At 41.8% G+C, this 18,712-nt stretch overlaps 1 protein-coding gene across 1 annotated transcript in view; it reads right to left on the minus strand.

Annotated features, from left to right (window-relative positions):
- The window catches only part of LOC132827910 (serine/threonine-protein kinase/endoribonuclease IRE1-like), a 91,775-nt gene extending 75,428 nt beyond the window's left edge, over positions 1–16,347 (minus strand). Inside the window, exon 1 of the mRNA XM_060844715.1 lies at positions 16,211–16,347. Within this exon, the coding sequence (XP_060700698.1) occupies positions 16,211–16,276 (66 nt within the window). The 5' untranslated portion in view covers positions 16,277–16,347. The remainder of the gene's footprint in view (positions 1–16,210) is intronic.
- Positions 16,348–18,712: the final 2,365 nt, after the last annotated feature.

Below are 18,712 nucleotides of genomic sequence, written 5' to 3' on the forward strand. Positions count from 1 at the left end.
CCATTTGCGCCGGGCAGTGCTTACATGCTCATTATTAATACTCTTCTCTAGTTGCCCAATAATGTTCCTAGCCTGGTCAAAACTTGTCTCCAAATTGCAACTATTCATACTGCAAATACAGCAGCTAATTTATGGATAACAACCCAGAGAGAATAATTAACTAAATTATACTGAACTGGGGATAATGTTAGATAAAGGAAAAACCTTAGCCAGAACTGGAATAATAAATTATATTTTTAAATGAATGATGAATGCTTTATTTATTGTCACTCGCCTTTCACAGTGAATAATCCAGTAAGATCCAGTGAAAAATTTCAATCGCCGCCACAAACTATTCAAAATGGTGCTGGATTAAGAACAAAACGGATAAAAGAAAAAACTCAGAGTCCCCAGTCCTAAATCAGCTCATCAACGACACCCGTGCTGCCCCTCCTCCACCTCCTCACCGCCTGCACTAGATACACCACCATAGGAGTCGCCACTCCTTAGGCACCATCTCTTCACCAATACCGAGAAAAGCAAATTACTGTGGATGCTGGAATCTGAAACCAAAAGAAAAAATGCTGGAAAATCTCAACATGTCTGGCAGCATCTGTAAGGAGAGAAAAGAGCTGACGTTTCCAAGTCTAACTGATCCTTTGTCAAAGCTTGTGGATTTGACAAATTCACAAATTCCACCCTGTATGCAGCCTCCAGGAGTACAGGTACTTGCAAAAGAAAAGCTTTGACAAAGGGTCAGTTAGACTCGAAATGTCGGCTCTGTTCTCTCCTTACAGATGTTGCAAGACCTGCTGAGATTTTCCAGCATTGGTCACCAATACAGATGCTGGGTTCCATGCTGAACCCACACTCACCCCACAACCATGGGTCCCCGGCTCCACTGATGCCTCAATGGCTTCAATGTGATTTTTCGACACTCATCTAAACAAGTATAACAGGACTTTAGCTTAACATCTTACCCAGCATCGGTAAAATTTACAAAATCTAAAATAACCATTTACACTTGTAATGCTATTGCTTGCAAACAATGTCACCTTCCAGAATAATCAAAAAAAACTTCTTTCAACCATAACATTTGCCTTGTATTACTTGAAAATTATTGGTGTTAAATAAGCAGGCAGAACACTGACAGCTCCAAATGTTTAAATGTGTGTGTTTTTAATGTTCATTTTAAGTTGGAGTGGGATGCAGATCAATAATAGTAGCTAAGATTGCTCCCTTTTAAGTTCCTCAATACCCATTTTACAAACCAGCCAAAATCATTCAAAAGGCAAAACATTTTACAAAGTAGGAGAGGAACTGGAGAAAACTTGCACGTTAGCCTCACTCATATACCCCTGACTGCACACTAGTGAGCAATAAACAAAACAATGCCAGCACACATTCCGGAAAGATCTATGGTCAAAAAGATGGGAAATAACTGACTAAAGACAGGAAGCTTACTTGCAGATTCTGCCTGATTCATCCAATTGGTTAACACCTCATCACAAAGCAGAGGTGTTTACACTATTTATGAATATCCGAAGGCTCAATGAAGCTGCATTGCAAGTTGGAAAATAAGACAATGAAGGATGTGACAGATCTATTTTTTATTTTCTAATTTCCTAATTTTTAAAAAGTGTTTTGACTCCAGTGACTTTTCTCTACAGATGCTGCCAGACCTGCTGGGTTTCTTCTCCTTTCCTATTTCTGACTTTCACCCATACTGACTTTCCTAGACCAGGATTTAGGTTTGCTCGCTGAGCTAGAAGGTTTATTTCCAGACATTTCATCACCCTACTAAGTAACATCTTCAATAGGCCTTCAGGTGAAGCACTGCTGATAATGTCTGCTTTCTATTTATATGTTTGGGTTTCTTTGGGTTGGTGATGTAATCTCCTATGGTGATGTCATTTCCTGTTCTTTTTCCCCAGGGGGTGATAGATGGGGTCTAACTCAATGTGTTTATTGATAAGCGTTCCAGTTGAAATGCTCTGCTTCTAGGAATTCTCGTGCGTATCTGTTTGGCTTGTCCTAGGATGGATGTGTTGTCCCAGTCAAAGTGGTGTCCTTCCTTATCTCTATGTGAGGATACTAGTGAGAGAGGGTCATGTTGTTTTGTGGCTAGTTGGTGTTCATGTATCCTTGTGGCTAGTTTTCTGCCTGTTTGTCCAATGTAGTATTCGTTACAGTTCTTGCACGGTATTTTGTAAATGACATTATTTTTGTTTGTTGTCTGTATAGGGTCTTTCAAGTTGATTAGCTGCTATTTTAGTATGTTGGTGGGTTTGTGGGCTACCATGATGCTAAGGGGTCGGAGTAGTCTGGCAGTCATTTCTGAGATGTCTTTGATGTAGGGAAGAGTGGTTAGAGTTTCTGGACGTGTTTTGTCTGCTTGTTTGGGTTTGCTGTTGAGAAATCGGTGTTCATTGGGTACCCATTCTTTTTGAATACATGGTGTAGGTGATTTTCCTCTGCTCTGTGTAGTGCCACATGCTAATGAGCCGAGGAATAGAGAGCAAATGCAGCTGAATACATAGCTTCAGAGTTGGTGTAGGAGGGAGGGCTTCGTTGGGATAACTTCTTGGGAAGCTGAGACCTCTACCAGGTGGATGGGTTGCATCTGAACTGGAGGGGCACCAACATCCTGGGCGGAACATTTGCTTGAGCTCTCTGGGAGGCTTTAAATTGGATGGACAGGGCAATGAGATCCCGAGCTCAGGTTGAGATTCTGGATGTAGGTTTGCTCACTGAGCTGCAAAGTTCATTTCCAGACGTTTTGTCACCCTACTAGGTAACATCTTCAATGGGCCTTCAGGTGAAACACTGCTGATAATTCCTGCTTTCATCCACAAACAAAGCTGCATCAGAACATTATTTCAATGAGCCAACACACACTGCAGCTCAGTGAGCAAACCTACATCCAGAACCTCAACCTGAGCTAGAAATCTTCTCAAAACTTGCTAATAATTCTAAGTATTGATCCATGCTCTGAGTTCATCATCCTTACTCCTGACACTTCTTATATTAAAATAGACACACATTAACACATCACACTGACTGTACCTTTTCCCTACCAAGTGCCTTTATCCCCTCCCATTCTCTGCACGCTGTATCTGTCTGTTCAGTACCAACTCCATCATCTGATCTGTAGCTCAGGTTCTCATTGCCCTGCCCATCTAGTTTAAAGCCACCCAGAGAGCTCATGCAAACGTTTCGCCCAGGATATTGGTGCCTCTCCAGTTCAGATGCAACCCATCCACTTTGTACAGGTCCCACCTTCCCCAGAAGTTGTCCCAACGAAGTCCTCCCTCCTACACCAGCTCTGTACCTACGTGTTCAGCTGCATTTGCTCTCTATTCCTCGGCTCATTAGTACGTGGCACCAGTAGCAATACTACTTTGTTCATCCTGCCTTCTAGCTTCCAACCTAGCTCCCTATATTCTCTTCTCAGGCCTTCCCCCCTTTCCCTAACTATGTCATTGGTACCGACGTGTACCACAACTTTTGGCTGCAACAATGTGGATATTTTACATATTCTGATCAATGTTATAACTACAAGGGAGTACAAAATACTAATTTGTACTTGTGATCTTTTTAAGCACAGCAACATTTAATACTCAATTAAAATGCTAGTACAAACTATCCTTAAAAGAGGGGTTTCAAATTCCCATTATTTCAAAGAAACTGTGTAGAAAAAAAACAGAATAGGAGGCTTGATGCAACAACCAGCTGAAAGGACACTGTCAGCAGACAGCTTGGATTTCAGTGCGCTATCAATACCGAGAAAGAGAACTTCAGTTGCTTGACATATTACTTCCAGAATGTGGATTTAATAGGTTTTCCATATCATTGTTTAAAGTATAAAGCATTAATATTTTCAAAACAACCTATGGAAAGATGTTATTACACACATCTGGGGCAGTTGAGACTTGAACCTGGTCTCCTGGCTTAGAGGTAGGGATACTATGACATTCTCTATGCTGCATTTCTTCTCCCTGATCAACACCAATGATAATTACTGCCTTGGCCCCTGATAGATTCTTGTTGTCCCGAGGAATAAAGGGCTACGGGGAGAACGCTGGTAAGTGGAGTTGAAATGTCCATCAGCCATAATTGAATGGCGGAGTGGACTCGATGGGCCGAATGGCCTTACTTCCACTCCTATGTCTTACGGTCTTATGGAAATCTCCGGTCAAAACCTTTATACAGCTTATCCAGATCTTCAACCATCTCCTCTTGAGATAATCTTAGCTTAATCTTCTAATTCTTAGACAGCACTCTCCAATCCCAAGACCACTACCATCTAAAAAGGACAAGGGAGCAGATACATGGGAAGATCAGCACCTTCAAGATCCCCTCCAAGCCACTCACCATCCTGACTTGGAAATATATCACCAGTCCTTCAGTGTCGTTGGGTCAAAATCATGAATTCCCTCACTAATGGCATTGTGGGTCTACCTAAAGCACATGGACTACAGCAGTTCAAGAAGGCAGCTCATCACCATCTTCTCAAAGGAAGGCAGGCAATAAATACCGAGGTAAAAACAATGACTGCAGATGCTGGAAACCAGATTCTGGATCAGTGGTGCTGGAAGAGCACAGCAGTTCAGGCAGCATCCAACAGGCAGCAAAATCGACATTTCGGGCAAAAGCCCTGAAGTGCTTTTGCCCAAAACGTCAATTTCGCTGCTCATTGGGCAATAAATCGTGGGCGGCACGGTGGCACAGTGGTTAGCACTGCTGCCTCACAGCGCCTGTAGACCTGGGTTCAATTCCCGACTCAGGCGACTGACTGTGTGGAGTTTGCACGTTCTCCCCGTGTCTGCGTGCGTTTCCTCCGGGTGCTCCGGTTTCCTCCCACAGTCCAAAGATGTGCGGGTCAGGTGAATTGGCCATGCTAAATTGCCCGTAGTGTTAGGTAAGGGGTAAATGTAGGGGTATGGGTGGGTTGCGCTTCGGCGGGTCGGTGTGGACTTGTTGGGCCGAAGGGCCTGTTTCCACACTGTAAGTCTAATCTAAAAAAAATATAGTCCAGTCAGCAATGCTCTCACCCCATGAGGGAATTTTTAAAAACGTCATTCTCAAATATCTTTATGGTTCTCTGAATTTACTGTTTTCTCTCTCTCTCTCTCCACGTGAAGTTAGAGATTTCACAAAGTTAGTGCAGTACACAAGCTGCAGTAGAGTGAACATGAAGGTTACCTTCATCAGACATTCTTTATAAATATTGACCTGCCTTGACTAGGTTTTCACATGTACCGTCGCCAATCTCCTGGGTCAAGTTCTCCATGCTTGAACAGACTGTTAGCCGAGTTCAATCAGGAACTAATCCTTTGATCTTGCAATGCACAAACTGGCAGATGCATTTTCTATAATACAACTGAGTATATTTTGAAAAGTGCCTGCTGCATTCTTGTCTTTGCAGTTCAGATTTCCAGCATCCACAGTATCTTGAACTGGAGTTTAGACAATTTGTTTTAAAGCACTTACAAATGCTTTAGGGTTTGAAATATGCTACATATATGTAGATTTTTAAAAAAAAACTTTAATAGGAATAAATGGCCAATGACCCATTCTCTGAACCTAGACATACATGCAAATTCAACATAGGTGGGACACACTCTTGGCTTAAAGTAGGGATACTATGGCATTCCCTCTCCCTTGGAGCCCAGAAACCTCTGGTCAAAACCTTTATACAGCTTATCCAGATCTTCAACCACCTCATCTGAAATAATCATAGCTTACCCCTCTAATTCTTAGACAGCACTCTCCAAAACCCTCTTTTAAACAAAAGCTCACAAAGATAACCTCACTAAAGTATTGGGGTAATGATGTCATTTAACCAGTTTCTGAATTTACAAACACTTAATTAGACACCAAGTTTAAAGGATTCAATCTATCTCTTCCCAAGATTGAAGCAAGAAGTGATTGTTAAAGTAAACCTGCACTACTAAAAGCGCAATATGATTTTCCAATTCCAACTTATTGTAGGACTAAACCATTTTACACAAGGACCTTCAGGAAAAATGAATAGTTCCAGCCATGAACAATACAAAATACAAGAAAGGAAACACGAACAAAATCTTGTTTCAGTGTGACAGTGTGTAGGACCTCTGATATATTGGACTGAAAGAAAAATACAAACTTGTAAATATGTAGTACCTTTCACATCCTCAGGAAGTCTCAAAATGTTCACAGCCAAGAAGTGCTACATTTCTGAGGTGCAGCAACCATTGTTCCACAGGCAATAGCAAAAAACACAGAAATAAGCACAGAAACCTCTCACAACACCAAAGATAAATGGCCAGACAGTTTTTTTTGCCCCCACAGTCTTCATACTGCAAATTCCCAAGCACAGTCATTTGAGGAGGCTGGGCTTCAGGGTAAGCAAGAAAAGCAATAGGAGAAAGGCACAACTCATCCTATTTACCTCAGGCATGTCTGGAAGTGGCATACAGGCCAGAATGCCAGTTGTCCATTCACTTGTCAATCACAGATAGAGAAGGATCGTAAAAGGAAAAGAAAATATGATTTGGAGCTGGTGTTGGGACTGGGGTGGACAAAGTTAAAAATCACACAACACCAGGTTATAGTCCAACAGATTCACTTGGAAGCACTAGCTTTCAGAGCGCTGCTCCTTCATCAGGTGGTTGTGACAAATAAAGTTGGAAGTTACCTCATAATTCCTTTTCTCCCCTAAAAATAGCTTGGTCTTTTCAAATGAATGTATGCTAGTCTATCCTACAATGCTCTTTTTGAATTTATCCATTAACAGAGGAACTCTGTATTCTAAACAACATGTGTTTCTGGACATGGATTCTGTATGCAGCAAAAATGGTGCATTAGCAATAGGTTTAAAAATCCTCCAACAGGCTTTAATCGTTTTCCCACCAACGCACTAATGTGTGTGGAAATACATGCAGAAGTTGCAACTCAGAAATTGACTATTCAATCCAACCACTCTATTAGCAGAGTTTTATCATGTATTTTATGCTCAAGTCTCTAACATGGAACTTGAACACAACCTTCTGATTATTGACAAACGTACCACTAACTGAATCATGGTTAACAACTTCATTCATCCTCTTCCAAGATTTCTTCAATTCCTTATCCTGCAGCCAACTATCTCACCTAACACCTGACCTTAGTTCAGATATTTCAGAAAAAGCAAAACCTACAAACAAAGCACAATCATTTATTGCACCAGATGAAATTCTGGAAGTAGCAATCTTATGTTCACCTGACCTAGATCAGCAAGTTTGGATGCTTTTGTTCGAGTCCAAGGAAGAGGCAAAAAGAAAAAAAACCTCACCAATACAGGGATTGCACAAACGAGATTCCTGAATAAAAAGATACAGTGCAATGTATTCAGTAGCACTGACTTTTCACTGGATTGTTTGGAAGCATGACAGCACATTAAAAAGCATGATCCATTTGGGCAGATTGATATTGAGGTATGTTCCTAAATCAACAATGTTATGACACACCTCTGGAGCAGATGGGACTTCACATTGCTATCACCTGCTACATATAATCATTGAGATCTAAATGAAACCAGAGTGAAGCTAGAATTGAACCGATACCTTCTACTTAAAGGCTACATTGTGAAAGAGGTTAAATGCACAGACATAATTAAATACAAACTACATCTCTTGGGATTATTTCAAATGACTGAATTATAATCTCACTACTATTTCATAGATTACAGAACAGCAAAAGACTGACAACTGTCACAATACTGAAGAACTGCTGCAAATCAGAGAGAGCCGAGTGAAGTTCCATCCGACTGGCTCAGGAGGACAGCAAAGATCCTGTGGCACCAGTCACAGATTAACAAGTACTTCAGGTGTCCTGGCCAAACATTTACATTCAAACAAATGCTGATGACACCAACAGTAATCCAATTGTAGAAACAGAATTCCACAATTTTCCAGTTGTGGAATCTTGCACTGCAACCTAACTATTTACTAATATTAATTAACTCCACACGAAACACCAAGACATTTGAGAAGTTTAATGATGCATTATGTCTCTAATTTTCTTGTCATAACAATCTTAGCATTAGTTCTGAAAACCTAACAATTAAGTCATTTTCTTGGTCCTATTCCAAATTAAATTCAGATTATTAGTTTGAATAATAATAAATTACTAAATAATAAAGAAATTACTCAGTGTGACTTCAGGCTATCATAATACAGAACTGCCAATAAGCGATAATGCATTAGAAGGGATTAACTAGGCAAACTTATTACCACGTGGAGTACCAAACCATAGAGATTACAGTTGTGATCTGTAAAAATTAATTGTACTGGCTAAGATAGCTGTACATTTGAAAGTCAATTTTTACAAAGTCAACAAGCAAAGACCAACTGAGTGTAAGTTGAGATGTAATTATGACGTCCTGCATATATCTGACAGTTGATATTGTCAGAACAGTCATTCTTTGACTTGAAACAATGTCAGTGACCTGAAACGTGACATTTGAGAGAAACACCAACAGAATATAAAATGGAGGGAGGTGGGTGCAGAGCTTAGGGAAAAGCAAAGGGAGAGAGAAATTAAAAGGGAACATATCCACACTAAAAGAAAGTACAAACAGATTACTCCCAAATTGAAATTTTCAGAGGGATGCCATCGTCACCATTTTTCCTAGAAACCTTGCCAATGCAAACACAATTTAAAATCTGCTGCACAAGTGAGTGTGCACAAAAATCAAAGGCTGATACAAATGTACAAGTTGGCCAAGAAATCTCACATTTACACCAAGTACTTTAGGCCAATTAGATTTTTTTCACTGCCTTCTGGTAATGAATTGACTGCACCAAATGTAACAAAATAACACTGAGGGAACTCTACGTTAAGGTCTTGTATTAAGTTGGCTCAAGAATTCTCTCTGATGGGCAATGTAATGCTTGGTTAGGTGTTTGCTTCTGAAATCAATTTTATCACTTACATATAATCAGAGTATCATGTTCCTTTCTGTCTCCAGCCGGACTGTATGTGCTCAATAAGTTGTAGCACAGAGCCTCCTTTATGGCCAATAGGTGACTTTTATTGCTGAAAATATTTTTAATCAGTTTTAAGAATAAACTATGTTGACATGTAGGTCTGACGTAAAGAACCAATTTGAGGGAAAAGCCAGTTTGAGTCTGAGGCTAAAAGAATTTAAACTTTTAAAAAACCCTTAAATGAAGCTGTTTAGCTAACTTGTAGTGTCTGAGGCTAGATACTAAGATACAATTCAACCACAAATGAACTCTCAGGATGACCAGACGGCTATGCCTCAGTACAGACCATGGTGACTACATAATGAGCACAAACCCTGAAAGCCACTTCAAGGACTGATGGATCCTTAATTTTACAAGGCAGCAAACAGACCAGTGACACAATGAACAAATTAAAAATTAAGCAATTACGGCACCATAAGTATCTAAATGACAGAGATCACTGACAATTCAGGAAGCTATGACACAGATGCAAGAATATCAGCTCTAACCCTCGATGCCAATCAAGGCAAATGTTCACTTTGTGACTATGCAGTTATAAGATGCAAGAAAACAGACAAGCACTTCCAAAAGAGGGAGAAAAACTGACATCAGTTATCAAAGGTATTCTCATTACAAACAGTTAAACTGCAGAGCACACAAGCAGAATACCAATTAAATAAAGGTAAACTATAAAATACTGTGGCACAGAGGGTTCGGGGTGTCCTCCTACATAAATCATAAAGTTAGCATGCAGGTACACTAAGTAATAAGGAAGGCAAATGCAATATTAGTCTTTATTGCAGAGAATAAAGTAGGAAACTCATACTAAAACCATAAAGATCATTGCTGAGACATCTCCAACAGTACACCATACAGTTTTCTGCTCCTTATTCAAGGAGAGATATATTTGCAATGTCCAACAGGAGAATAAACGAAAGTTCAAGAAGTTGATTATCGAGGTGAAAAAATTGTTTTTGGAGGAGTGGTTGAATAGATTAGACCTATACTCATTGAAGTGCAAAAGAATGAGAGATTATCTTATTGAAATATACAAGATTCTGCTGAGACATAAAAGGATAAATTCTAAGAGGATTTCAAACTAGAAGGGGACAGCTTCAAAATGAAACGTTCACTGAATTAAGACTAAGATGAGAAGGAACTTTTCTCTTATAGGGTAGAAAATCTTTGGAATTGTCTTCTACAGACAGGGGTGTGATAGGATCATTGAAGGTTGAACTAGATAGATGTTTGATCTGCAAGAGTCAAGGGTTCCAGTGGTTGGGAGAGTGGTGACAGGAGATGGTGGAAGTAAGCAGGAAATTGCTGTAAAGTAAGCCATTCAGCCCATCAATCCCATTCCACCATTTTAGACCTTGGTTAATCATCTCCTTAATGTCATTTTCCCCTGCATTCTCTCAATATTGCCAATGCCACTAGTCTCCAGAACCTTATCAATTTTTATCAGGAATTTGCTCTCTGAAAGGAGATTTCTAAAGATTCATCACCCTGTAAACAAAGAAATTCCTATTCATCGCAGTCTTAAATGGCTTGCCCCTTATCTTGAGATTATAGCCCTGGGAAATATCTTATCTGTAGTCCATAACACCCAGTCAGAATCTTCTAAGTTTCAATCAGTCAATCTCTCAATTATTGAATCTCCAGAGAACATAGGCCCTGGTTTCTCAATCTCTCAAGGTAATCCCACCGATGCAGGGATTAACTTGTGAAATACCGTTTCAGTCCTTGCTTAAGTAAAGTGGCCAAAACGACAGACAGTACTGCAGGATGGACTATCATTAAAGTTCTACACAGCTGCAGCAAGACACTGTATTCACATCCCCTTGAAATTAATACCAATCCTGCATATATCTACTTGTGCTTGGCACCAACATTCCAGCTTTCAGTTTACTTATCGACAAGGACACCACAGCCTTTTATGAACATTAGTAACCACTTTATTTACATTATATTCCATTCGCCATGTTCTAGCCCATTCACTTAGCCTGACCAAGTTCTCTTGAAGCCATTTTGCATCCTCATAGCTTACATCCTCACCCAGTTTTGTCATAAGCAAATTTGGAAATATTACAATTAGTCCCCACATCTAAAAATTTAAAATGATTGTGAACAGCTGTGAACTTAGCATTGATCCTTACAGCACCATATTAATAATAGCCTGCCACTCAGAATAATCCATTTATTTCTACTCTTTGCTTTCTGTCTATTAACCAATTCTCAATCCATACCAGTATATTCCCCTAAGCTCATGTTATCTAATGTTATTTATTAATCTCCTTATCAAGAGCCTTGTGAAAATCCAAATGTGCTTCTTTGTCTATACTGCAAGTAACATCCTCAGCAATCTCCAACTTTGTCAAATTATATTTCTTTCATAAATCCATGTTTTCTCAGTCCAATTCTGCCATTTGTTTATAAATATGCAGTTACATCTATTATGACAGATTCTGACATTTTCCCCACCAAGGATGTTAATCAATAGATTTGTAGCTCCCCTTTCTCCTTCTCCCTCCCATCTTAAACAGCAGAGTCACATTTACCATTTTCCAATGAGCTGGAAACTTGCCTTAAACTATCGAATTATGCAAAGTAACCACCAATGTATCCACTACCTCTACTGCTACTTCTTTCAACACTCTGGGTTGAAGCTGATCTTGTCAAGGACATTTTTCACCCCTCAAACCAGGTCATCTTTCAAGTACTACCACTAACGCCTCAGCTAAATATATGGATAGTAAAATGTACAGACCTGTATATACGAATGATTACTTGATCTCTGTATGCAAAGAAATGGAATGTTTACGTATGTATGGCATGACCAGATCATCAAAATATTTCACGAATGAAGTATATTTTTGAAATTAAAAAATCTTTCAAGTACTACGTCTTTTCAACTCTTCAGTATACAAGCCCCTTGTCACCGAGTGTTTCAGAGAGATTTTCTGTATGCTCTGTGAAGACAGATGCAAAGTAAATACTTATTTTCTGAACGTCGATTTTCCTGCTCCTCAGATGCTGCCTGACCTGCTGTGCTTTTCCAGCACTACTCTACTCTAGACACTTATTTTCTCTGTCATTTTCCTGTTCTCCACATAAATTGTGCAGTTCCCACCTGCGATGGGCCCACTTTATCCTTGCTGATCATTTTGCTTTCACACATTGTTGGAAGCTTTTTCAGTCTCCCTTTATATTTCCCACTGGCTTGCATTCATAATCTCTTTTCCCTTTCATCATCAGTTTTTTGGCTCTGCTTTAGGGCCCGAACTTGCTTCCAATCCTCAGGTTTACCATTATTTGACATTTTTATCAGCCATTTCTTTGATCTAATGCAATATTTAACTTTTATTAAAGGATGACTGATTCACCCTTCCCTTGGGTGTTTGCGCCTCAGAGGAATGTTTATCTGTTCTTGACCTTGTAGTGTTTCTTTAAATACTAACCATTGCCTAACTACTGTCAAATTGTTTAGTGTGATTTCCCAATTAACCCTCACCAACTTTTCTATCATACCACGAGTTCCCTTTGCTCAGATTTTAGGCCTCGGCTTCAAACTAAGTCACATTCAAATTTTATGCTAAATTCTCTCATTTCACGGTCACCATTTTCCAAAAGATTAACTAGAAGAAGGTAATTTATTCACTTTTTCTCATTACACAACACCAAATCCAAAAACAGCCTAAGGCCTAGTTGCTTTCTCAACATACTGTTCCATAAAACCATCTCGTACATACTACAGGAATTCATCTTCCACTGCATGAATGTTGACTTTGTTAACCCAGTCAGATTTTGTAAATTTAAGTCAATTATTACTGTAATATCAATGTTACATGCAGTTTGGTATTCTATAAACAACACTAATTTTTACTTTCCTTTGCTGTCGTAACTCTACCCAAACTGATCTAAGATTCTCTCTTACTAACAGACTGTCGTCATCCCTTATTAGGGATGCTACCCCACCTCCTTTTCCATTTCTTTTATACTCCATCTGAATGGAGATAGCTCTTAGATACTTAGTTCCAAATCTCAATCACTCTTTAATTGCTGTAATGGAAAATAAATAATATCCATTTACCGCAGTTTGAACATGGAAATCTTCAATCCTTTTGCAATTGCTATATACATTGAGATAGAGTGCCTTTAATCAGCTTTTTTGACATTATTTTCCACGTTGATCAGATTTGATGCTTACCAGTGCTTTATCTTTCCTCTATTTTTTGATTACCTATCTACGTCTTTTTGCTAGCTTTGCTTCCCTCAAATCCAAGCTCTTCTTAGGTAGGAAAATGTGAACATATCTAGTTTAAACCTTCCCCAACAGCACGAGTACATTCAGTGGACAGTTTATTTTCCATTCCAGAAGAAAGTGAGGACTGCAGGTGAGAGTCGAGAGTGTGGTGCTGGAAAAGCACAGCAGGTCGGGCAGCATCCAAGGAGCAGGAGAATTGACGGTTCAGGAATAAGCTCTTCAACGGGAATCCTGATTTGGGGCACCGAAACGTCGATTCTCCTGCTCTTTGGATGCTGCCTGACCTGCTGCACTTTTCCAGCAACATATTTTCAGCTCTGATCTCCAACATCTGCAGTGCTCACTTTCTCCTTCACTTAGAATACCCCTACCACTGTTTTAGTGGAGAACAATTCAATACATCAGCAATATGTGACTTGTATATTAATCATAGCGGGTTGGCAAGACCATTAAGATGTAGAAGTAGGAAGCCATTCACCCCATCAAGTTTTCTCCACCGTTCAATGACATCATAGCTAATCTGATAAATAGAGTTGAACATTTCCTGCCATTTTTCCGTAACACTTAATTCTCTTAGAAATTATAAATCTGATAATCTCAGCACTGAAAATGCTTAATGACAGAGGCGCTACAATCCTCTGAGGTAAAGCGTTCCATATTCACTACCCTCAGAAGAAATTCCTCCTCTTCGCTTTACTCTAAAAGAATCCACCACTCCTCGGATTTTCCGGCCTCTCCAAAACTAACTTGTCAAGTACCCTAAAAATCGTACTGGACTTGAAACATTAACACGTTAACAAATGCTATTGAGTTTCTCCAGCACTACTTTTATTTCAATTTCCAGTATTCACAGTATTTTTGATTTTGAGTTGGCCAAAAATCTTGCATGTTACAATAGAGAGTAACCATCATTTTTAACTCCAATGAGTACAAGCCCAACCTACTTAATCTCTCTTCATAAAATAATCCCTCTATAGTTGGAATCAACCTAGTGAACCTCGCTTAACTGGTCTATGACCAGCTGCAAACTCTGTTGTCACAGTAACTACAACATACAAGCAGAGCCCTCAGTCCAAATCGTCCATGCCGACTAGATATCCCAAATTAACATAGTCCCATTTGCTAGCATTTGGCCCATATCCCTCTAAACCTTTCCAATTCATATGCCTATCCAGATGCTTTTCAAATGCTGCAATTTTACCAGCTTCCACCATGTCCTCTCGCAGCTCATTCCATACATGTACCACCCTCTACGTGAAAAAGCTGTACCTTAGATCCCTTTTAAATCTTCCCCTCTCACCCTCAACCTATGACTTCTAGTTTTGAACTGCCCTAAACTAGGGAAAAGACCTTGTCTATTTACCCTATCCATGCTCCTCATGATTTTATAGCATCACCCCTCAGCCTCTGACAGTCCAGGGAAAAAATAAGGCTCAGTCTATGCATCCTCCCCCTATAGTTCAAACCCTCCAACTCTGGCAACATACTTGTAAATCTTTGCAGAGCCCTTTCAAGTTTCACAACATCAGAATATCTAATATGGAACCTTTGAGATGAAGACATACTAAATCAATCCTCTAAAGCAGAGAGACCAGAACTGCACATATGATTCCAGAAGTGGCCTAACCAATGTCCTGTATGACTGCAACATGACTTCCCAACTCAATGTTCTGATCAAGAAAGGCATCAACACCTTCTTCACTACAGTATTTGTCCTCATCATTGGCCTCCCGTTTATTTCTGCGTCATCCACAAACTCGGCTACATAGGCCCAAATGAATGCATTCGCAAGCATGTATTGATGAAGGGGGTGGAAGAGATGATCTGCAGCTGCTTTAGTTGGGGGTGCACCAAAACAAAACATCAAGGATTGTTCAGCAACACTTCCCTCCAGTGTAACTAGCAACACATCGCGAAGCACATAGCAACAATGTTATAATTTGGAGATGCTGGTGTTGGACTGGGATGTATAAAGTTAAAAATCACACAACACCATGTTATAGTTCAACAGGTTTAATTGGAAGCATTAGCTTTCGGAGCGCTGCTCCTTCATCAGGTGGTTGTGGAGAACACAATTATAAGACACTAACAAACAATCAAGGTATTTTTCAATTTATCATTTTAGTTACATCACACTGTAAACTATTGCTTTGAATTCTGTGTATTACAATCTTATACTGAAAATGTGTTGCTGGTTAAAGCGCAGCAGGCCAGGCAGCATCCAAGGAACAGGAAATTTGACGTTTCGGGCAAAAGCCCTATTACAATCTTATACTCCACTACCACCTGATGAAGGAGCAGCATGACAAAAGCTAGTGTTTCCAAGTAAACCTGTCGGATATAGCCTGAAAAATGTGTTGCTGGAAAAGCAGGTCAGGCAGCATCCAAGGAGCAGGAGAATCGACATTTCGAACATAAGCCCTAACTTGGTGTTGTATGGCTTTTAACAATGTTATAGGTACACTTTCACCTCACAAGTCTCTCTCTCTCACACACACAGAGTTCCATCCGAATGGGGCCACCAATCCAGAGCTCCAGACACACCACATCAAGATACCCAGAGAAACTGTGCAATGCTGGTGATATAACAAGGTTCTAAATAAACTAAATCGAATCCTTAACTGAGTGAATAATTAGGGAGGGATGAGCTTCAGTGGGTTACAGAGATCTCCATTCAGATGTTTAAAGATTTCTGCACAAGTACAGATGCAGTTAAATAAAAACAGACAGACAGCCCGATCAGGTGCACAATGTTTCATTCTGAAGTGTTTTCTGATGAAGACATGATTCACTCTGCCATTCCGGAGAGAGCACGTGAGTTTCCCCGGCCCAGGGCAGCTTTCCACCGGGGGACAGCGCAACAGAGGCCGGTGCCCGGGGCCTGGAGGCCGGGGCCTGGAGCATGGAGCCCGGGCCTGTGCCCCCACCATCGGGCCTTGGCTGTTCTCCCCCTCCCCCAGCCACGGCTCACACTCACCGTCCCCAACAACACTGACAAGCCGATCACCAACAAGGCGAGCCCGGGAGGCCGCGATCCGGCCATGACCGACACTGGTACGGCTCGGCGATCTCCCCCCAGTCCGGCCCTCGGCCTCCTCCTCCAGCACCGCCCGCTCCCAGTCTCCCAGCCTGCACAGGGGCGGGGCCACCGCGCCGTCAATCACCCCGCAGGAGGCGGAGCCAACAGTTCACCAATTACCCCTGGGAGGGGGGTCACTGTAATATCAATTACCCCCTGGGAGGGGGGGTCACTTTAATGTCAATGACCCCCTGGGAGGGGGGTCACTGTAATATCAATTACCCCCTGGGAGGGGGGATCTCTTTAATGTCAATGACCCCCTGGGAGGGGATCTCTTTAATGTCAATTACCCCCTGGGAGGGGGGAATCTCTTTAATGTCAATGACCCCCTGGGAGGGGATCTCTTTAATGTCAATTACCCTCTGGGAGGGGGGTCACTGTAATGTCAATTACCCCCTGGAAGGGGGGGTCATTTTAATGTCAATTATCCCCTGGGCGGGAGGGTCTCTGTAATGTCAATTACCCCCTGAGAGGGGGTTCACTTTAATGTCAATTACCTCCGGGAAAGAGGATCTCTGTAATGTCAATTATCCCCGGGAGGGGGGTCACTTTAATGTCAATTACCCCCTGGGAGGGGGGATCACTGTAATGTCAATTACCCCCTGGGAGGGGAGTCACTTTAATGTCAATTACCCCCTGGGAGGGGGTCTCTGTAATCTCAATTACCCCCAGGAGGGCGGATCACTGTAATGTCAATTACCCCCTGGGAGGGGGAATCTCTTTAATGTCAATTACCCCATGGGAGGGGGTTCACTTTAATGTCAATTACCCCCGGGAGGGGGGATCTCTTTAATCTCAATTACCCCCAGGAGGGCGGATCACTGTAATGTCAATTACCCCCTGGGAGGGGGGATCTCTTTAATGTCAATTACCCCCTGAGAGGGGGTTCACTTTAATGTCAATTACCCCCGGGAGGGGGGATCTCTTTAATCTCAATTACCCCCAGGAAAGAGGATCTCTGTAATGTCAATTATCCCCTGGGAGGGGAGTCACTTTAATGTCAATTACCCCCTGGGAGGGGGTCTCTGTAATCTCAATTACCCCCGGGAGGGCGGATCTCTTTAATGTCAATTACCACCTGGGAGGGTGGTCACTGTAATCTCAATTACCCCCGGGAGGGCGGATCTCTGTAATGTCAATTACCCCCGGGGGGGATCACTGTAATGTCAATTACCCCCTGGGAGGGGGGATCTCTTTAATGTCAATTACCACCTGGGAGGGGGGATCACTGTAATGTCAATTACCCCCTGGGAGGGGAGTCACTTTAATGTCAATTACCCCCTGGGAGGGGGTCTCTGTAATGTCAATTACCCCCTGGGAGGGGGGTCACTTTAATGTCAATTATCCCCTGGGAGGGGGGTCACTTTAATGTCAATTACCCCCTGGGAGGGGGGATCACTGTAATGTCAATTACCCCCTGGGAGGGGAGTCACTTTAATGTCAATTACCCCCTGGGAGGGGGTCTCTGTAATCTCAATTACCCCCGGGAGGGCGGATCACTGTAATGTCAATTACCCCCTGGGAGGGGGGATCTCTTTAATGTCAATTACCCCATGGGAGGGGATTTCTTTAATGTCAATTACCCTCTGGGAGGGGGGGTCACTGTAATGTCAATTACCCCCTGGAAGGGGGGGTCATTTTAATGTCAATTATCCCCTGGGAGGGAGGGTCACTGTAATGTCAATTACCACCTGGGAGGGTGGATCTCTGTAATGTCAATTACCCCCTGAGAGGGGGTTCACTTTAATGTCAATTACCCCCGGGAGGGGGGATCTCTTTAATGTCAATTACCCCCAGGAAAGAGGATCTCTGTAATGTCAATTATCCCCTGGGAGGGGGGTCACTTTAATGTCAATTACCCCCTGGGAGGGGGTCTCTGTAATCTCAATTACCCCCGGGAGGGCGGATCTCTTTAATGTCAATTACCACCTGGGAGGGTGGTCACTGTAATCTCAATTACCCCCGGGAGGGCGGATCTCTGTAATGTCAATTACCCCCGGGGGGGATCACTGTAATGTCAATTACCCCCTGGGAGGGGGGATCTCTTTAATGTCAATTACCACCTGGGAGGGCGGATCTCTGTAATGTCAATTACCCCCTGGGAGGGGGGATCTCTTTAATGTCAATTACCACCTGGGAGGGGGGATCACTGTAATGTCAATTACCCCCTGGGAGGGGAGTCACTTTAATGTCAATTACCCCCTGGGAGGGGGTCTCTGTAATCTCAATTACCCCCGGGAGGGCGGATCTCTGTAATGTCAATTACCCCCTGGGGGGATCACTGTAATGTCAATTACCCCCTGGGAAGGGGGATCTCTTTAATGTCAATTACCACCTGGGGGGTCATTGTAATGTCAATTACCCCCTGGGAGGGTGGTCACTGTAATGTCAATTACCCCC

The sequence above is a fragment of the Hemiscyllium ocellatum genome, chromosome 25, assembly GCF_020745735.1.
Source record: "Hemiscyllium ocellatum isolate sHemOce1 chromosome 25, sHemOce1.pat.X.cur, whole genome shotgun sequence".
Classification (NCBI taxonomy): Eukaryota; Metazoa; Chordata; class Chondrichthyes; order Orectolobiformes; family Hemiscylliidae; genus Hemiscyllium; species Hemiscyllium ocellatum.